This window comes from Apium graveolens, unplaced genomic scaffold (assembly GCF_009905375.1).
Source record: "Apium graveolens cultivar Ventura unplaced genomic scaffold, ASM990537v1 ctg939, whole genome shotgun sequence".
Classification (NCBI taxonomy): Eukaryota; Viridiplantae; Streptophyta; class Magnoliopsida; order Apiales; family Apiaceae; genus Apium; species Apium graveolens.
Window position 1 is genome coordinate 34379 of NW_027421871.1, and position 22346 is coordinate 56724.

Consider the following 22346-nt stretch of genomic DNA (forward strand, 5'->3'; position numbering starts at 1 on the left):
AGTAGTCAGTTGGAAAGTTTTGGATAGGTAAGCAGTAACTAATTCTTCTACTCAGAAATTTTGGACTTTTTGTGTGTTTTTCAGTCTGCTACTTGTGTTTCGTATTTAGGCTGCTTCTGATGGACCAACCTGAAACGACCACTTTTCTATTATAAAGTTCTTTAGGATAACTTCCTAGATATAAGAATCTAATATAATTCGGTGACGTTATATACGAGGGTAGTTTTATTCTTAGTGAAGAAATCTGATGCAAAGTTTATTTTTAAAGAACTTCAGATCATTGTGGCAGTCATCTAGTCTTTGATCTGGGACTGTTTATAGTTGGTTATAAACCATTAAATGTAGTTAACACTAAAATTATAATAATTACAGATTCGTGCAATTCGTGCAATTATTTATCTGCAATTTCATATTTCAGTAGGCCTAAGCTCTGTTGGAACATGTGGATGAGATATGCGTACATAGGTTAACACAATAGTTAAGTGTACCAGCGCTATGTTGTAGACTAAACTAAACCAAGTTGCATCCCAGTCATTGCATTTGTTATAGACTAGGTTTTTACAGCTATGTTTTCTCAGTTATGCATCTATTCAATCAACCTCTACAAATACTACCGGCTAGTCATCTGCAAAGTAAACATAATTGGTTTTCTTAATTTTCTTTTTCCTAAAACTAAGAAATTACCTCGATATATTTCTGATGATTAAAAATGTCGAATACATCATTCAATCTTTGTTATGCGTGTCGTCAAACTTCAAATATTCCTACATGCCATAGCATTTACAATTGTGAAGACAGCCCCTCCAATATTAGTTCTCGAAGATAATTGAGAAATATGAGTTCTTCTGGAAGCTCCTCCAACATTGGACAATAATCAATAGACCACTCAGTATTGAAATTTTCGAAGACCGGATAATTTTGGCAGATCCTTAACCTCACACCACTCAGTATTGAAATTTTCGAGTGTCTCTAATTTGCTCAGCCCATTAAACCTTAATTTGGTTTTCTTCACTGATTTGAGAGAGACCCAAGGAAGTAAATACAAATGACGCAAAAATGCCAACTTGCCCAAAACATTACTTGACGCCGGTGACTTAAAAATATCATCCGGCACATTTAGGTTGAGAGTCTGTAGCAGCACCAAGTTATGTATCCATGGAAAAGTTTTCAAATTAGAACCCCTTAGGCTGAGATAGCGCAAGTAAACAAGGCTGCCTAATACTCTTCCAATATTTGTACCAGAAAAGGTACCTAAAACGGATCGTCTACTATGCGTTACATTTTCAAGAGACAAAACTCTTAGTAACTTAAAATTGGCCAAATACAGTCCCAATCGTAGTTGCTGACTTTCATCTTCACGATCCACATTTCGAAATAAAATTGATCGGAATTGTTGGTGATTCGGTTTCCTGGTAAAGTAAAAATTAGCTTCTACGACTCTTTTGTCATTAACTACAAGCTGTCTAGTTTTAGCAACCCGAGAGACATCATAACGATTGAGATTCAAGTCATTTCCTTCCCCAATATCAATTGCTTCGAAAAACACTTCTGCTTTTGCCTGGAATAAAGATAGGTCTCTCATAAGGTCATGAAGAGAACAACTATCAAACTTTGTAAGCGATGATTCCAAATCATTAAACCTCACCTGAACCATACTCCTATGGACCAGTTCTCCCATGTAAGATTCAGCAACTTGCATCATTGTTTCTCCTTCCCTTTTGTCACTGGATAGTACCATTCCCTCAGCAATCCATAACTGATATAAAGTTTCTGCATCTATCCATTCATCTTCCATAAATTTACTCAAATATAAAAAGCATGGTTTCAGTTGAGGGGGCAACACGTTGTAACTCCGAATTAAATTGTCAAACAGTTGTTCTTGTTGGTTTTTTCCAAACCCCTTCCCTTCTTTTAGAGATGATATACTATCATCGTACACCTTCTTCCACTCATCAAAGGTCGGTTTTGTTACAAGAATTCCCCCCAAAATCATTATAGCTAGTGGAAGACCGCCACAATTTCTAACCATTTCTCTTCCCATTTTTTCCATTTTTTTATAATCTCTAGTAATGTCTGTAACAGACAAAACAACAAGAAATATCTGTATAAGCCTACATAATATTGAGATTGGCCTATTAATTAAGTTAAAATAAAACATTTAGAAATAGGCAAGACAGTAATTTGACACTATGCAACATATTCTTCTGCAACTGATTTTTTGTAATTTCTAAAATTGGTTTAACTACATTTATTGTCAATTTTCTAGAAGTTTTAGAGTATTTTATTGGATTTTCCAAGTCTAGTTTTACTTAACATATGAAATGAAACATAATGAATGCGTGTAAATTACATATGTACCTAGATAACCTCCTCTTGTAGGAAGCGCTTTCAACTGAAGTAGCTCCCAACTTTGATCTGGGCTTAGACATTCTGGTTGGTGAATGAATCCTTTTGGATTTATGTACTCAGCAACATCAATATTACGAGTTGTAAGCATTAATTTGCTTAAAGATTTTTCAGCAGTGAAAGCCGCCTTTATAGAATCCCAAGCATCATTTGACCAAATGTCATCAAGTACTATCAAACATTTTTTCTTTTGCTGGATTTGTAGCAGATTCTCCACTAGCTTGTCTTCGTCCCAAGTAAAGATTTCCTCTTTCTTCTCATGGACGAGACCTATAAGTATTCTCTGCAACACTTGTCTCGTTTGCCACTTTTGTGAAATGGAAACAGAAGCTAAACCTGCAAAGTGAGTCTTGATGGTGGAATGATTGTATATTTTGTGAGCCAGAGTTGTCTTACCTAGACCTCCCATTCCACAAATAGAGATGAGCGGGTATGAGTCATCACTTTCATCCACCAGATATCCAACCAATCGGTCAACATCGGCCTGAAATCCAACAAATAACTCTGGTTCAACAGTAGTGAAAGTGTGAAATCGCTTGAGCATTCCTGGTTGTCCATGAGATGAATTTGATGATTCAGGGGAATCTAATGTTGATTTGATATTACAATGACGAAAGCGATTGAAGAGAAGAGACATCTTTCTTTTGATATCTTTGAGCTTTCTTGAAAACGTCCTTGTGTTCATCCACTGCATTATTTTTCCAGGGGATGATAAAGATTTGACAAGATAAGTTTCGACGACATGTTCAGCATCATAGGCAAGCAGAATTCGGATATTTTGGTAAAAATATCCGAATCACCAGTTCTTTCTTCATCTAACCTTGAATCAGCATCTGGTAAAAATGTCTTGATCCGCATGAGTTGCGTCACCAGTTCTTGAATTTCATCATGCACTCCATGCAGTACTTGAGAATCTTCGCTTAATAAATCAGAGATCCTTCCGACGACAATGGACACAATTGATTCAGCCATTCAGAAACCAAGCAGAAAACGTAGTAGTTGAAATGCAGATGAAATGAACAAATGTAGACTGAATGTACTTGGTAATGGTAGTTGGCTTTCATATAATTATGAAACAATTATAGAAAAATTAGGAGGTCCTTTATGGCAACGTCTGTAACAGACAAAACAACAAGAAAGGTATGTATAAGCCCACATAATATTAAGCTAGGGCGATTCATTAAGAAAAAAGAGAACACCTGGAAACCTCTTCTCCTGCTTCTTTTTCACGAAACAAATTACTTATGGTCAGGAACTCTGTAGGAAAGCAACTGGTTTTCCGTAAGTTTCAAAACACGGTTTAACTACTTTTATTGTTCATACTAGGAGTTTCAGAGTTTTTCATTTGATTTTTCAAGTCTAGTTTTACAAAAATCAGCTGTTTCATAAGAGGTGTCATAACTTTGCAGTCCATTTACTTACCTTAAACAGATGAAATGAAATTAACAAGAAAGGTAAATAAATTACCTAGATAACCTCCTCTTGTAGGAAGTGCTTTCAACTGTAGTAGCTCCCAGCTTTGATCTGGGCTTAGAAGTCCTGGTTGGTGAATGAGTCCATTTGGATTTGCATACCGAGCAACATCAACATTACGACTTGTAAGCATTAATTTGCTTAAAGATTTTTCAGCAGTGAAAGCCGCCTTTATAGAATCCCAAGCATCATTTGACCAAATGTCATCAAGTACTATCAAACATTTCTTCTTTTGCTGGATTTGTAGCAGATTCTCCACTAGCTTGCCTTCATCCCAAGTAAATATTTCCTCTTTCATCTCATATACGAGACCTATAAGTATTCGCTGCAAAATTTGTCTCCTTTGCCACTTTTGTGAAATGGAAACCCAAGCTAAACCAGCAAAGTGAGTCTTGATGGTGGAATGATTGTATATTTTTTCAGCCAGAGTTGTCTTACCCAGACCTCCCATTCCACAAATTGAGATGAGCGGGTAAGAGTCATCACTTTCATCCACCAGATATCCAACCAATTGATCAACATCGGCCTGAAATCCAACAAATATCTCTGGTTCAACAGTAGTGAAAGTGTGAAATCGCTTTAGCATTCCTGGTTGTCCATGAGATGAATTTGATGATTCAGGGGATTCTAATGTTGATTTGATATTACAATCACGAAAGCGATTAAAGAGAAGAGACATCTTTCTTTTAACATCTTTGAGCTTTCTTGAAAACGTCCTTGTGTTCATCCACTGCATTATTTTTCCAGGGGATGATAAAGCTTGGACAAGATAAGTTTCGACGACATGTTCAGCATCATAGGCAAGCTCCCGTACATCTGCAAGCAGAATACGGATATTTTGGTCATGTAACCTTGAATCAGCATCTGGTAAAAACGTCCTCATCCGCTTGAGTTCTGTCACCAGTTCTTGAATTTCATCATGCACTCCATGCAGTACTTGAGCTTCTTCAGACAATAAATCAGTGATCCTTCCGACAACAATGGACACAATTGATTCAGCCATTCAGAAACCAAGCAGTACAAAATGCAGTAGTTGCAATGCAGATGGAATGGCCTTTTGTAAAATGTTAAGCGATAAGGAATAGTTAAAGTCGTAATTCTAATCGAAATGCAGATGAAATGAATAAATGTAGACTGAATGTACTTGGTAATGGTAGTTGGCTTTCATATAATTATGAAACAATTATAGAAAAATTAGGAGGTCCTTTATGGCGGCTGATCAGTGATCACATGAACCAACTTTATATGTATTTTATGTTGAAGTTTCTGAACACCAACCAAGTTAGGTAGATGAATAATAAGGTGGTCCTGTATGGCGGCTAATCAAAATTTTTCATCATCCATCTTGTCTCTTTCTTCTCAACTTGCTCTAAATTCTCCACAATAATTGATTTTATGCCTGTTAGTTAATTTATACTCCAAAGAACTTCTAATAACTTTGTGTATGATTTTTCTAAAGATTATTTTGTGTATGATTTTTCTAAAGATTATTTTCAGATTCACCGTAAATTTATTTTACCGTAAAGGTTCATTACAAGTCAGACCTGTTAGATGTTCAGGTTTATGATGATTGCAGATTAACAGAAGATAAACAGAATGCAAGTAAACGAGATTCAAACTTTGCAGTTTGTTCAGAGTTTCCAGCAGTGGCTATTTCTCAGGATTAGGTTTGTTAGGGTTTTGTGTAAATCTTGTTTATCTGGATAAACCTTATCTCAAACAAACTCATCACCTTATCTTATAAATCAAGTTTAAATCTTTCAAGCCTTATCTCTTTACTTGATTTATCTCTTTTTCAAACGTACTAACAGATCAGTTCAAAGTTTTATTCAAATATTTTCAAACAAACTTATCTTCCAATCTTATCTTGTGTTTGAAAATAAATCTGTTAGAACTTTTCTTATAAATACAACTCTTCATTTCAGATTTGTAGCTAACACTTTCACGAGAATCTTTCATCATCTGAAATCATTTTCTTGTTTCATACCCGAGATATTCATATCCAGAAAAACAAGAAACCTAGTTTGAGTTGTAATCAATTTGTTTATTCTTATACTTGTGTATTCATATCAACTTTGTGCCGGGTTGTGGCAAGCTTGATTTCAAAGTATAGCAAGGTAGCTAGAAGGCTAAGGAATAGCAGTGGGCTAGGTAGCAAGGTAGCTTGGGAAAGGGTTTCTTTCAGGTGCTATATTTGTAATCAAGGAAAAGATTGTAAGTTCTTTTATTAAAGTTGATATAATACATTCTCTATGCTAGTTGGCATGGGGACTTGGATGTAGGCCATAGACTAGATGTAGGGGCCGAACCAAGTGAAAACTTCTGGTGTTTTTACTTTTCAGTTTTCAGCATTCTGCATTTTATTTCTGTTATTTATTTTCTGCAGTGTAATTGAGACTGTCCCATACCCTGTCTCATTTGTAAAGGGACTGTCCCATTTGCATAAGAGACTGTCCCATTTGCCTTGACAGTTAGAATATTATTTTATCTATCGAGCCATCGAATTTCATTTGGTATCAGAGCAGGTGCATTTAATTCTCTTTTTAGTGTTTATTTTGCTAGCGATCCATGGCTCAACCAGATAGGTATTCAAACAATTATCCACCACTGCTTCATGGTGCTGAAAACTACAATGACTGGAAGTTTCGGATGAAAATCTTTCTCCAGCGTGATGCATTTGAATGGGATGCTGTAGAAAATGGTTTCACAATTCCTATGAAAGAAGGGAAGCCAAAATCTCTCAAGGATCTCTCTCCCGAAGAAGTGAACGCAATGAATTCCAATGCTAAAGCTATGAACTCACTTCTCAATGGCATGGTAGCTACAGAATTAAGAAAAGTTTCAGCATGTACTACTGCCAAGCAGATTTGGGATACGATCAAAGTCAGCCACGAAGGCACGTCTAAGGTACGTGAAGTAAAATTAAGTATGCTAATGAGTGACTATGAAGGTTTCAGGTTGGAAAGAGATGAAAGCGTGCGAGATGCTCAAGGGAGGTTTCTGACATTGATGAACTCCATCTCACTTCTGGAAAGGATCATTCCTCAATCTGAGATTAATAGGAAAATCCTCAGAGCAATGCCAAAGAAGTTTGCTCCAAAGGTTACCATTCTGCAGGATTCAACACTGCTTTCGACTATGGATACTCTAACACTGTTCAGTGAATTGGAGGAATTCGAAAATCAGCTTCGTAGATATGATGAAGAAGATGAAGCTCCTCGTAAGAAAACTCTTGCACTTAATGCAGATGCAGATGAGTCTCCTGACAATTCTGATGAAGATATTGCTCTTCTAACAAAGAAGTTTCATAAATTTCTTGCCAAACGGAATGCTTCCAAACGATCTATGAAGTCACAGTTTCCAAAGAAGGACTTCAAATCTAATCCGAGCAAGGAGAGTAAAACAAATCAAAGCAAGGATACCTGTTTTGAGTGTGGAAAGAAAGGGCACTTCAAAAAGGACTGCTACAAGCTGAAGAACAAAAAGAAGGCATTAATTACTTGGAGTGATGATGAATCTGACGTGGAGATCGATTCAGACGATGAAGTTGCTCAACTTTGCTTTGCTGGACTAGAGGACGACTCCAGTGATAATGATGAGGTACAGAATATTAAGTATAATTCAAATATATCTTCGTCTATTTTAAATTTGCAGGTCCAGGTCAAGAAGTTGAAAGAAAAGAATGCTTATTTAAAGCAAGCTTTAAGTGAAGTTCTTAGTGAAATGGATGACTCCATGAAGGAAGAAGCCCTAGTTGCCGAGAACAAATCATTACTTGAAAGGGTTTCAAAACTTACTGAAGAAAATCAATATCTCAAAAATGAGATTGAGATGAAGGATGTATGCCTTGAAGCCTTGAAGAAAGAGTCAATATCTGTTGATTCAGAAACCGTTAAAGAAGACAGTGCTCCTGATCCTCTGGTTCCTGAATTAAAGCAGAAAGTCGAACAGCTTGAAAAAGATTTAGCTAAATGTTTTCATGGAGAAGGAACTTTGAATGCTCTTCTTGGTAAACAAAAATCTTCTCTTGATAAAGGAGGTTTAGGATGTGAGTCAATCAAGAAACGTGCATTTCAAGGCGGTTATAAGCGAGCTCCTATGAAATATAAGATGCCTTATGAGAAATGTCGAGATTGTGGCAAAGCTGGCCACCCTACAGCTGAATCTAGATTATGTGGTATCAAGGACCACTTCTCTAACTCATCTTATAAATCGTCTGCTGGATATAAATCTGCTAATACTTCTGTTAATATCGTTCAGATGTGGATTAAGAAATCAGATAGACATTTATATAAGATTTGTGATACTAACCAACCAGGACCCAAGGTTAAGTGGGTACCTAAGACATAAAGCAATTTTTGCAGGTTTGTTTGAAGGTCCATGTTCCGCGAAATAAATGGATCATCGACAGTGGTTGTTCACGTCACATGACAGGTGATAAATCCAAGTTTCTATCTCTAGTTGCCAAGGAAGGTGGCTTAGTTACTCTTGGAGATTCAAACACCGTCAGAATTATTGGAAAAGGCACCATTGGTAATGATAGGTTTGCCATTTCTAATGTTCGTTTAGTTGATGGTTTGAAATATAATCTTACTAGTGTAAGTCAACTTACTGATGCTGGTCATAAGGTTAAGTTCGATAAAGATGTATGCTATATTGGTACTCATACTAACGAGTTTGCTTTAGTTGCCAAAAGAAAAGGAAATATTTTCGTGTTAGATTTTGATGAACAACAGGAGGAAATTTGTCTTGCTACTGTTCAAGATCAACAGTATCTTTGGCATCGACGTCTTGGCCATGTTCACATGGATCTTCTTCGGAAGATATCTTCTCATGATCTGGTTCGAGGTCTACCAAAGCTGAAGTACAAGAAAATAGAACCTTGTTCAGCTTGCCAACTTGGAAAACAGGTGAAAACTTCCTTTACTGCTAAGAATAAAGTATCAACTTCTGTTCCGTTGCAGCTCCTTCATCTAGATCTTTTTGGTCCAGAAAGGTATGTAAGCTTAGGAGGTAAGAATTATGCTTTTGTCATAGTTGATGATTATTCTCGTTTCACTTGGGTATTATTTTTACGAACTAAGGATGAAGCTTTTGTTGAGTTTAAGGATCTTATTACTAACCTTGAGACTAAGTATTCATTTAAGCTCAAGACTATTCGTAGTGATCATGGAGGTGAATTCGAGAAGGATTTCATAACCTTCTGTAAATCAAGAGGAATCACTCATGAATTCTCAGCTCCTCGAACTCCTCAGCAGAATGGAGTAGTAGAACGCAAGAACAGGACGCTACAGGAAACTGCCAGAACTCTACTGCATGAGAGTAAGCTTCCAAGAAAATTTTGGGCTGAAGCGGTACACACTTCCTGTTATGTTTTAAATAGAGTACTTATTCGTCCTATTTTGCTTAAAACACCGTATGAATTGCTTAAGAAAAGGACTCCTAACATTAGTTATTTTCGAGTATTTGGTTCCAAGTGTTTTATTTTAGATACTCAAAATAATCGAGGCAAGTTCGATGCGAAATCCACGGAAGGAATCTTCTTGGGATATTCTACAACAAGCAAAGCTTATCGTGTTTATAATTCTGTCAAGAACAAAGTAGAAGAATCCATCAATATTTCATTCAATGAATCCTCAAGGAATATATCTCAAATTGATGAAGACACTGCGGATCTATCGTCTCATTCCCAAATGAGACAGTCTCATTCTGAAAAGAGTCAGTCTCATTCTGACAAATCAAACAGTCAAGACTCTCCAGGTCCATCTCAGTCTTCTGATAATTCTGCAGGATCTACTCAAGCTTCAGTTGAATCTTCTGGCTCTCCAAAGACTCCCGATAGTGTTTCAAATGTGAATTATGTTACTCCTCTGGATAAATCTTCACAAGCGGAAATGAGGCAGTCTCTTTTGAATGAGACAACTCCTATTCATTTCCAGGCAGACAATTCTAATGAGGAAGAAATGAGTAATATTCAACTTCCTAAGTCTTCTAGGACTGTGAAGAATCATCCACCAGATAATCTTCTCACTGATTTAGATCAAGGGATTTCTACTCGAAGCAGACTTTATAATCTATGTGCATTCTGTGCTTTTGTTGCTGAATTTGAACCAAAGAATGCTCAAGAAGCAGTTGCAGACGAACATTGTCTGTTGCAATGCAGGAGGAATTGAATCAGTTCGAGCGTTGTGATGTTTGGGAACTCGTCCCACTTCCTCAGGATGCCAAGATCATTGGTACTCGCTGGGTTTTCAAGAATAAGAAGGATGAAGATGGCAACATTATTCGAAATAAAGCTCGTTTGGTTGCTCAGGGATACAACCAACAAGAAGGAATCGATTACGACGAGACATATGCTCCAGTAGCTCGTTTAGAAGCTATTCGAATCTTAATGGCCTTTGCAGCTCACAAGAAGTTCAAGCTCTATCAGATGGATGTCAAAAGCGCATTTCTAAATGGCTATCTCAAGGAAGAAGTTTACGTGAAGCAGCCTCCAGGTTTCATTCACGAGAAGTACCCTAACTATGTTTACAAGCTCAAGAAATCTGTCTATGGATTGAGACAGTCCCCTCGTTGTTGGTACGAGCGTCTCAGTCAATTTCTTGTGAACAATGGTTTCATTCGCGGTACACTCGATCCAACTCTCTTTATTTTTCATAAACGTGATAACTTTCTTTTAGTTCAAGTTTATGTTGATGATATAGTATTTGGATCTTCTAATGAATCTTTGTGTAAGTGGTTTTCTGATTGCATGCATAAGGAATTCGATATGAGTTTGATGGGTGAATTGCAGTACTTTCTAGGTTTGCAAATTAATCAGTCTAATGCAGGAATATTTATTCACCAAGGCAAGTACATAAAGGATCTACTCAAAAGATTTGCACTTGATCATGTCACACCTAAATCAACTCCGATGAGTACTTCAGTTAAGCTTACTAAGGATGAACAAGGTACACCTGTAGATGTCACTAAATTTCGAGGTATGATTGGTTCATTATTATATTTAACTGCCTCACGACCTGACATTATGTATAGTGTATGCTTGTGTGCTCGTTTTCAATCTCAACCTAAAGAATCTCATTTGAATGCCGTTAAACGTATTTTTAAATATTTGAAAGGTACGAGTGACTTGGGATTATTTTATCCAAGCTCCTCTTCCTTTGACTTAATCGGTTTTTCAGATGCTGACTATGCAGGGTCACAGGTTGATAGAAAAAGCACAAGTGGTGCTTGTGAATTTTTAGGAGATTGTTTAGTTGCATGGCATAGTAAAAAGCAAACTTCAGTAGCTCTCTCTACAGCTGAAGGAGAGTACATTGCAGCTGGAAGTTGCTGTGCTCAAATTTTGTGGATGCAACAAATATTGCAGGATTTTGGTATTTCTTACTCAAATATTCCTATATATTGTGATAATACCTCTGCAATTAATATCTCTAAAAATCCTGTCATGCATTCTCGTACTAAGCATATTGATGTTCGTCATCATTTTCTACGAGATAATGTTTCTAAAGGTAATATTGAGCTTATTTATATTTCTACTGAGAAACAGCGTGCAGATATCTTCACTAAGCCTTTAGCTGAAGATAGATTTTGTAAAATGCGTCGTGAATTAGGTATGTGTTCTCTGTAATTTACTACGTGATTTTATGTAATTTATGTGTTTAAATATGAATTATGTCATAATACTTAAATATATGTTGTGTATTTATTATTTGAGTTATTAGGTTCCTGTTTATAAATTTGTGGTTTTTTATTTTATTTGTCCGTGTGTTTATGCGTGTATATAGCATTAGATTTTGTAAATCTTTTGATTAGACTTTTCATATCCTTGAAACTCGTGCATGTATTACTCTTTCAGTACATCTTCTGTCATGCATCTCTTCGACTTCTTTTCAATCTCTATCTCTTCAATTCTCATTTTTTATTTAACCTAATCTTCTTAACCCTTTCAGTTTCCTATTCATCTTCTCTCTCTCAAACACAATCGAACACCTTTCTCCATTTCTTTTCTATTTTCTCGCCTCTATCCATGGCACGAAAATCTACCCCTTTCACTCGTTCTCGATCTACCGCTCAACGTACCCCAACTGATGCGGCTTCAGGTTCCAAGCGTCAACGGGTCGGTAATTTTGAACCGGAAGTATCAAGCGGAATGTCTGATAGTTCTTTTGAGCGACATGCAAAGGAGACTACTTCGACGAAAGTGATGTCAAAGTTGATTCTGAAGGAACGCCTGTGTGATCTGGATCTTCTGAAGAAAATCGGTATTGCGGACTTGTTTGATTCAGTAGGTTGTTCGTCATTGTTGTCGCCCCCGGAGATTATTTATCCCGAGTTAGTGAAAGAATTCTATGCCAAGCTTCGTATTTTGGATGGAAATATTGTGTTCTCAGAAGTCCAAGGGAATCCTGTTTGTTTTAAAGCGGATCTTCTGGCACGACTTACTGGTGTTTCTGACAAGGGAGTTTGTCCGTCGACAACTCATCAAGCGTTTCAAGATGTTCCTGGTCTCCAGTACGAGGAACAGCTCAAGGTCATTCTTGGAGACAATTTTGTTTCGGTGTCAGTCAAACCTTCAGTAAATGATTTAACCCCAGTTTCTCTTGTTTTGTTTCGTTTATTTCATACGAATGTTATGCCTCGTAAATCTGGTCGTGATAGAGTCACTTTTCAAGATTGTATTCTTATGTCTGTTTTTGTTAAAAAGATTCAGTGCAATGTTGCTTCCTTGATTATATCCAATATGGGTCACTGTGCCAAGCATGGTTCTATGCACTTGCCATACCCTGGTCTTTTGTCTCGAGTATTTGAATATTTTTGTGCCTTGACCCCTGCTTCTGTGTCTGATAAGATTTCCGTAGTTTTTGACTTGTCAGTATTAACCTTAAATGGTTTAGTTGTTTCTGAGTCCAATGAGTTAGTTTTTGATGATGCTTCTAGGAATGTTGGTGGTATTCCTAAGTCTCCTAATTCTGCCTCAGACCCCTTTGATCAGCCTACCAATACTCTTCTTAATTCTCTGTTGATCAAATTAAATGAAAATTCTGTTGCTTTGGCTAATCTTAATCAGCATTTTGCTTCTGTCAAAACTCTTGGATCACTAACTTCTGAAGTTAGTATTCTCAATGCTTCTTTTGAGTTGTTTAGGAAGTATGTTTGTTCGTCTTTGGATGATATCAATGCTAAATTCTCTGTATTGCATACTTCTGATGTCAAGTTGTCTAAGACCATAGATTTTGAGTTTGGGACTCTGCAAGAAGGGATGGTTTCCTCTGCTAAGGCATGGGAAAAGGAATTTGTTAAGTTGTTTTTTAAGCTTAGGTCAGAGACTAAGTTTTTATCTCAGCAGTTGTCAGCCATGCAAGACAAGAGCAAGATGTATTGGCACAAGAAAAGAGACTGGATTGGAGATTGTACTTTAGAAGAAATCACTGCTCCTCTGCCACTCCCTGCCATTCCTCCACCTTCAGTTTTTGGTATGACCAGAGAAGAATACAAGGCTAAGATATTTGAATGGCTTCGTGAACGGGACGGGAAGGCACCAGCTCAGGAAGCTTTTGACAAGCTATTTTCAGAGTACGGCTCAGCTCCGGTGTTTCCTTCATCCCAGAACAAGGCTTCTGGTTCAGGCAAAGGCAAAGGCAAAGACAAAGCTCCAGTTCATGTTGATGACGATTCTGATTAGAGGACCCTTTTATGATGAAGGGGAGAAATTATGAGGTGTTTTTAAGACGTTTGTTGTTTTTAAGACGTTTGTTTCATTTTGGTTTCTTTGATGGGTGTTTCGTTTTTTTAAGACTATGGGTTGGTTGTGTTGTTTGGGTTTTTAAGACTTTGATTGTTGATTGTGTTGGTTTTGAACTTTGATTTTGGATTTTGATTTTGGATGTGCTTTATGTGTTTAATCGTTATTCTGGATTCTGTTTAGATAACAACTGGACATCCTGGTTGAGGGATGGGTTGTTATGTTTTAAGTATTTATTGATTGAGACTGTTTCTTTTATGCATATTGATCTAGTGTCTCATTCATTTTTTAGTTGTCTCATTCTCATAATAATTGCACATATTATAAACTGCAATATATTCTGTTATATCTAACTTTGTTTTACAGGCCTTTAGTGTTTTTGATAGGGGGAGCATTTATGCTTTCTTTGTCATCATCATAAAAGGGGGAGAATGTTAGATGTTCAGGTTTATGATGATTGCAGATTAACAGAAGATAAACAGAATGCAAGTAAACGAGATTCAAGCTTTGCAGTTTGTTCAGAGTTTCCAGCAGTGGCTATTTCTCAGGATTAGGTTTGTTAGGGTTTTGTGTAAATCTTGTTTATCTGGATAAACCTTATCTCAAACAAACTCATCACCTTATCTTATAAATCAAGTTTAAATCTTTCAAGCCTTATCTCTTTACTTGATTTATCTCTTTTTCAAACGTACTAACAGATCAGTTCAAAGTTTTATTCAAATATTTTCAAACAAACTTATCTTCCAATCTTATCTTGTGTTTGAAAATAAATCTGTTAGAACTTTGCTTATAAATACAACTCTTCATTTCAGATTTGTAGCTAACACTTTCACGAGAATCTTTCATCATCTGAAATCATTTTCTTGTTTCATACCCGAGATATTCATATCCAGAAAAACAAGAAACCTAGTTTGAGTTGTAATCAATTTGTTTATTCTTATACTTGTGTATTCATATCAACTTTGTGCCGGGTTGTGGCAAGCTTGATTTCAAAGTATAGCAAGGTAGCTAGAAGGCTAAGGAATAGCAGTGGGCTAGGTAGCAAGGTAGCTTGGGAAAGGGTTTCTTTCAGGTGCTATATTTGTAATCAAGGAAAAGATTGTAAGTTCTTTTATTAAAGTTGATATAATACATTCTCTATACTAGTTGGCATGGGGACTTGGATGTAGGCCATAGACTAGGTGTAGGGGCCGAACCAAGTGAAAACTTCTGGTGTTTTTACTTTTCAGTTTTCAGCATTCTGCATTTTATTTCTGTTATTTATTTTCTGCAGTGTAATTGAGACTGTCCCATACCCTGTCTCATTTGTAAAGGGACTGTCCCATTTGCATAAGAGACTGTCCCATTTGCCTTGACAGTTAGAATATTATTTTATCTATCGAGCCATCGAATTTCAAGACCTACTGTGTAATACCCCAATTTTTTTTATACAACAACTATACTTAGATATTAAACTTTATTTATACTTAAAAACAAGTCTCACATAAGCAAACAAGATACCGAAATCCAACTCAGAAATAGTATCATATAGCTGAAATAAAGACAAATACAGAGAAACGCAGCTCTAAGATAAAACACTATCACTAAAATATTATTACAATAAGCTCAAGCCAAATGCATTTCCTTGTCCATCCCAGAAGTTTAGCACCTGAAAATTTGTAAGTCATGAGCCAAACAGCCCAACAAGAAAACAATTCGACACTAGTGGACCAAGGAGTTCATAATTTTTATAAAGCCAAAATCATTGCTCAAAATCCAAAGTTTACATATAACATAAATAAATTTCACAGCTCCCTAAGGTCACAAATACCTGGTGACACAGTATCAGAGGTTCACAACTGTCAATAATGCGCCCCTTACTAATGTATCATAAACTGTGCAAAGCACGCCCTAGTAAGGTATCAAAATCTAGTTCAGGAACTATAGGCAGTTACCAAATGTTTCATAGGTCAGAGTTCACTGGGAATTCTTATGTCTAAAATAATTACTTGATCCATAGTTGTTAAAATAAAAGCACTGGAAAAATATTTAACAGATTTCAAAATAAAAATAAAAGTGTGAAGAATTAACTTACCTTGACACTGACAACCACTTTAACAATTTATCACTTCACGCAGAGAAATCCAACCTATGTAGTTATTATTAAAAACAAACATAATTAATTATCCTCATACACTCTAATACACAAACCAGGCAAAAGATAATATATATATATAAAATTATATATACACAAAATAAGAACTCTAAAACAAAAATCAGGCAAAAGATAATATATATATATATAATTATATATACACAAAATAAGGACTCTAAAACAAAAACCAGGCAATAAAAACAACATATACAGATAGCTGCAATACAAAATCAGCCAACATTATAAAATAACATGACCAGGCAACAAGATAATATAAAAAAAACTAAATATAATGAAATATTATACTAACAAGAATTTACTAAATGAATTTTTAAAAATTATACAAGTCAATTAATACTATTACTACCATTTTCTAAAAATACACATAAGTAAAAAAAATTAAATAAATAAACATGTATGTACATATACTAATAAAATATAATTAAAAATTTCTAGAATGAATAAATGATTGATCAATTTATAAAAATAAAACTAACAAAAACAGAGACTTGTAAACGAGAATAAAATCGTCACATATGTCATTAACATTATAATAAAAACACTAATAATAATATCTCATAAAATAAATAAACAGTTACATATTAACAATCTTTTATAAAAATAATACACATAATTAACTATTTTTCACATTTATCACGTTAATAACATAATTTAACAAAATCATATAAAAGAGTTAACCAGAAATATCACATGTACATAACATTTCTTTTCACAAATCATTCTCTTTAAAATTAAAGACTACTTTTAAACAGAGCATTAAGTATTTAACAAAATATCAATGTATAATAAAATATGTAAATCAACAAGCACATATAAGTATTAAAAATAACTTGACCATTAAATACAGTACAACAATGAGTAAAAAAAAAAAAAAAAAAAAAACACGTTGAAAAGAAAACCTAGAAAAAAAAAGTACATGAAAAAGAAAAAAACTGGTTTTTACATACTGCCACTCCAGAAAAATTATTTCGTATTTTTTATACCTTAAATTTCCTATTATCTCCTCAATTGTTAATGTGCACAACCAAGGAATTAGGGGCCACAGGTGCGTCAATGAGATATATTTGCTTATGTTGTTTCCTGTATAAATATAATAATCCTAGCTTCATATTATCGAGACAATGTCTGATAGAACTGAATCACAGGACCCGTAAGGTTCTTGGTATTATACCTGCCCTGTTTTTCTCTTCAACTAAGAGTTATATCTTTGCTTCAACTTGTTAAGGTTTCGGAACTGGGGGGAAATTTTAGTGTTGGGCAGAGACAACTACTAAGTCTTGCTCGAGCATTGCTTCGTAGATCAAAGGTTCTTGTTCTCGATGAAGCAACAGCTGCTGTTGATGTTAGGACTGATGCACTAATCCAAAAAACCATTCGTGAAGAATTCAAATTTTGCACGATGCTCATTGTTGCTCATCGACTAAATACAATTATTGATTGCAATCAAATTCTTTTGCTAGATGCGGGTCAGGTATGAAATATTTCTCGTGTCTTTACTTTATGTTTAGTTTTGCACCAACTCACATTTGTCCAAAATGCAGATTTGTTGTTTTTTCTTCACAGTTCAGGATAGCTATGTTTTAATTATAAATGTGCATTTATCAGGTCCTGGAGTGTGATACCCCTAAAGCACTACTTCTTAATGAACAAAGCTCTTTCTCCAAGATGGTTGAAAGCACAGGGCCCGCAAATGCTCAATACTTGCGCAGTTTAGTACAAAGCGTGAAAGGTGAGAACATATTAGGAGCAGATGAAACCAAGCAACTAGATGGGCAAAGGAAGTGGCTAGCCTCATCACGTTGGGCTGCTGCTGCACAGTTTGCTGTAGCTGTTAACCTATCTTCATCACAGAATGACCTCATGCAGTTGGAACTTCTAGAAAATGATGATAATATTCTCAAGAAAACAAAGGATGCAGTTATAACTCTTCAAGCAGTGCTTGAAGGGAAGCATGACAAAGTTATTGAAGAGACTCTTGATATCCTGAACTACTACAATTTTCTAATACACACATTCAGACTGCAACTAACTATGATATCTTATAACTCAAATTGTCAGGTCTTTCATTGATGAGTAGGTTAGGTCGAAACAGACTTCAACATTCAACGAACGATTTCAGAGACAACACTATTAATTGGGACCAGATTGAGATGTAGTTAAGAGATAATCCTGGAGATTGCAATCTGCTGATGTACAAAATCTTGTTCTTCATTTAAGAATGTAATGTACTGACAACTTCTAAGGCTGCTGAAGAACATGCATGCTTCCTTTCTCCACCCTCAAACTTTCAAAATTATCAAGAGACCATAGATAAAGATGGGTAAGTATTGGGAAATCCATGGCTGAGCCTACCATTTCCGTTCCTCAAAGTGAATTTTTTCAAGTATTTGATGACGCATTCAATATGATTATTAAGTTGTTGTTGCTCCTCAAATATTTCACACAACTGTGGGAGCTTAGTAATAATCTTGTTTAGTTAAATTTGTTTAGTAATAATGTTAGACTAAAAAAATGTATTGAATTGGAAGATTTTTATTATCATTTTTATGTATTTGTGTGTTTTGTTGTTGTTAATTTAATTGTATGCTTTAATTTCGGTAATTTAATAGTTAAACTTATTTTAATAAAAAAACAACAAACCGGATTATTATGTAGCATTTTACGTGAATCAAACGTTTCTTAATCAAGCGTTTTACCTGTTTTATATAATTTGAAAAAATCAGAAAAACAGACTATTATCCAATGAAGAGATCAGGGATATGAGCGACCTTGTAAAAGTCCTGTCCTTCCTCACCGTTTTCCAGGCGAATCTTGTCACAGAATTCCGAAGGCATCTCCCACAATCCTAGTTCTCGAAGGGAGTTGAGAAATATGAGTTCTTCTGGAAGCTCCCTCAACTTTGGACATTTATAAATAAGCAACTTTTGAAGAAGAGGCATGCTTCCTTTCTCCACCCTCCAACTTTCAAAATTGTCAATATTCCCCAGATGAAGCCGGGTGAGTCTTGGGAAACCCATGCCTGAGCATACCATTTCCTTTCCTTTGTATGCGTTACCTGGTAAATACAATTCCCTCAAAGTTGGAATCTTCTCCAGTACTGGCATTGGGTCTTCCTCCAGGCACGATCTGCATAAGGTTAACTCAGTGATACGAATCAAAGACACATCAATATGATTATGATTAAGTTGCTGCCGCTGCTCCTCAAATATTTCAGACAACTCTGGGAGCTTTCCGTAAATTTGTAATTCCTGAAGGTTGATCTTATGATTCCCAAACAGCTGTCTTATCATGTCTGGATCATTTCTGAATCCCGGATCATCAGATATCCGCATAATAAGGCTCGTGTACAGGATAGAGGAATTTGATGACAAGGCCAAATCAGATAAGTACTTTAACATCTCTTTCACATCATCATAACCACCCTCTGCTGTTAGCTTTAGTTTCCGAAGACCGGATAATTTTGGTAGATCCTTAATCTCACACCACTCAGTATTGAAATTTTCGAGTGTCTCTAATTTGCTCAGTCCATTGAACCTTAATTTGGTATTCTTCAGTAATTTGAGAGAGACCCGAGGAGGTAAATACAAATGACGCAAAAATGACAACTTGCCCAAATCATTACTGAACACTGGTGATGTCCTAGGTACGTTTAGGTTGAGAGTCTGTAGTAGCACCAACTTTTTTATGAATGGAAACGTTTTCAACTTAGAACCCCTTAGACTGAGATAACGCAAGTAAACAAGGCTGCCTAATACTCTTTCGATATTACTACCCAAAAAGGTACCTAAAGCAGATCGTCTACTATGTGTTACTCTTTCAAGAGACAAAACTCTTAGCAACTTAAAATTGGCCAAATACAGTCCCAATCGTAGTTGCTGACTTTCATCTTCACGATCCAGAAATAAAATTGATCGGTATTGTTGGTGATGGGGTTTCTTGGTAAAGTAGGAATTAGCTTCTACGCCACTTTTCAGATAAAATACAAGTTGTCTAGTTTTAGCTTCCCGGGAGATAACTGAACGATTGAGATTCAAATCATTTCCTTCTCCAGTATCAATTACTTTGAAAAAATCTTCTGCTTTTGCCTGGGATAAAGATAGGTCTCTCATAAGATCATGAAGAGAACAACTTTTGAACTTCGTAAGAGATGATTCCAAATCATTAAACCTCACTTGAACCATACTCCTATGGACAAGTTCTCCCATGTAAGATTCAGCGACTTGCATCATTGTTTCTCCTTCCTTTTTATCACTCGATAGTACCATCCCTTCAGCGATCCACAACTGATATAAATTTTCTGCATCGATCCATTCATCTTCCATAAATTTACCTAAATAAAGAAAGCATGGCTTCAGCTGCGGGGGTAAGTCATTGTAACTCCAACCTAAAACATTTAATATTTGACTTTCATAATCTTGTCCCGATCCTTTCCCCCTCTTCAGGGATGTGATAATGTCACCATGTACCTTCTCCCACTCTATCAGTGATGGTTTAGTGACAAGAACTCCACCCAAGGTTACTATGGCTAGTGGAAGACCACCACAATTTGCCACCATTTCTCTTCCCAGTTCTTCCATTTTTTTATAGTCTCTAGCAACGTCTGTAACAGACAAAACAACAAGAAAGGTATGTATAAGCCCACATAATATTAAGCTAGGGCGATTCATTAAGAAAAAAGAGAACACCTGGAAACCTCTTCTCCTGCTTCTTTTTCACGAAACAAATTACTTATGGTCAGGAACTCTGTAGGAAAGCAACTGGTTTTCCGTAAGTTTCAAAACACGGTTTAACTACTTTTATTGTTCATACTAGGAGTTTCAGAGTTTTTCATTTGATTTTTCAAGTCTAGTTTTACAAAAATCAGCTGTTTCATAAGAGGTGTCATAACTTTGCAGTCCATTTACTTACCTTAAACAGATGAAATGAAATTAACAAGAAAGGTATGTAAATTACCTACATAACCTCCTCTTGTAGGAAGTGCTTTCAACTGAAGTAGCTCCCAACTTTGATCGGGGCTTAGAAGTCCTGGTTGGTGAATGAGTCCATTTGGATTTACGTACTCAGCAACATCAATATTACGACTTGTAAGCATTAATTTGCTTAAAGATTTTTCAGCAGTGAAAGCCGCCTTTATAGAATCCCAAGCATCATTTGACCAAATGTCATCAAGTACTATCAAACAGTTTTTCTTTTGCTGGATTTGTAGCAGATTCTCCACTAGCTTGTCTTCGTCCCAAGTAAAGATTTCCTCTTTCTTCTCATGGACGAGACCTATAAGTATTCTCTGCAACACTTGTCTCGTTTGCCACTTTTGTGAAATGGAAACCCAAGCTAAACCTGCAAAGTGAGCCTTGATGGTGGAATGATTGTATATTTTTTGAGCCAGAGTTGTCTTGCCTAGACCTCCCATTCCACAAATAGAGATGAGCGGGTATGAGGCATCACTTTCATCTACCAGATATCCAACCAATCGATCAACATCAGCCTGAAATCCAACAAATATTTCTGGTTCAACAGTAGTAAAAGTGTGAAATCTCTTAAGCATTCCTGGTTGTCCATGAGATGAATTTGATGATTCAGGGGATTCTAATGTTGATTTGATATTACAATCACGAAAGCGATTGAAGAGAAGTGACATCTTTCTTTTAATATCTTTGAGCTTTCTTGAAAACGTCCTTGTGTTCATCCTCTGATTTATTTTTCCAGGGGATGATAAAGCTTTGACAAGAAAAGTTTCGACAACATGTTCAGCATCATAGGCAAGTTCCCGTACTTCAGCAAGCATAATTCGGATTTTTTCTTCATCTAACCTTGAATCAGCATCTCTTAAGAATGTCTTGATCCGCAAGAGTTGCGTTACCAGTTCTTGAATTTCATCTTGCACTCCATGCAGAACTTGAGAATCTTCGCTTAGTAAATCAGTGATCCTTCCGACAACAATGGACACAATTGATTCAGCCATTCAGAAACCAAGCACAAAATGCAGTAGTTGCAATGCAGATGGAATCACCTTTTGTAAAATGTTAAGCGATAAGGATTGTATGGTGAAGGTTTTGGAAGGAATTGAATGGGGTGTTTGACAAGAACTACCAAGCACAAAGTGTAGTAGTTGTAATGCAAATGAAATGTTAAGTGATAAGGAATGTGTGGCGAAGATCTGCTGAATAATTCTACTCTTCATTTATGGCCTTGGGGTAGGGTGCATGTCAAGATGGATAACGTTAATTAGTTAGGCATGCCTTTTTCATGTTTTGGCATGCTTTTTTACTATTTTTTTATTTTTTAATAATTATTTTAATATTAAAAATATCTAAAAATAAAAAATATAATTCTAAAATATTTACATATATTTGAATATCTAAAAAGTTATTAATATAAATGCGTATTATGATGGTATTCCGTTGTTATTATGTTAATTTTAATTTTATATTCAAATTTACTGTATATAAGTATAAAAATTATGTATTAAATTTTATTATATTTAATTGATAAATGGCATGTCATTTGGGCATATCTTTTGACAAAAAACATGGCTATAGGCATGCCTTCTAAGAGTCTCATGACAGG

The 22346-nt window shown here is 35.8% G+C and overlaps 2 protein-coding genes and 1 pseudogene across 2 annotated transcripts; 1 reads left to right on the forward strand and 2 right to left on the reverse strand.

The window, feature by feature from the left end:
* Positions 1–840: 840 nt before the first annotated feature.
* Positions 841–5142, reverse strand: LOC141705734 (putative disease resistance protein RXW24L; annotated as a pseudogene).
* An 8913-nt stretch (positions 5143–14055) lies between these two features.
* On the forward strand, positions 14056–17849 carry LOC141705735 (ABC transporter C family member 1-like). Its single transcript, XM_074508621.1, has 3 exons — positions 14056–14136; positions 17005–17250; positions 17385–17849. The coding sequence occupies exons 1-3, from the start codon at positions 14056–14058 to the stop codon at positions 17847–17849; spliced, it is 792 nt and encodes a 263-aa protein (XP_074364722.1).
* A 587-nt stretch (positions 17850–18436) lies between these two features.
* LOC141705733 (putative disease resistance protein At1g59620) lies at positions 18437–21934 on the reverse strand. Its single transcript, XM_074508619.1, has 2 exons — positions 20733–21934; positions 18437–20379 (listed from the first exon to the last, which is right to left on the reverse strand). The coding sequence occupies exons 1-2, from the start codon at positions 21739–21741 to the stop codon at positions 18515–18517; spliced, it is 2874 nt and encodes a 957-aa protein (XP_074364720.1). The 5' UTR covers positions 21742–21934; the 3' UTR covers positions 18437–18514.
* Between the last annotated feature and the right edge of the window lie 412 nt (positions 21935–22346).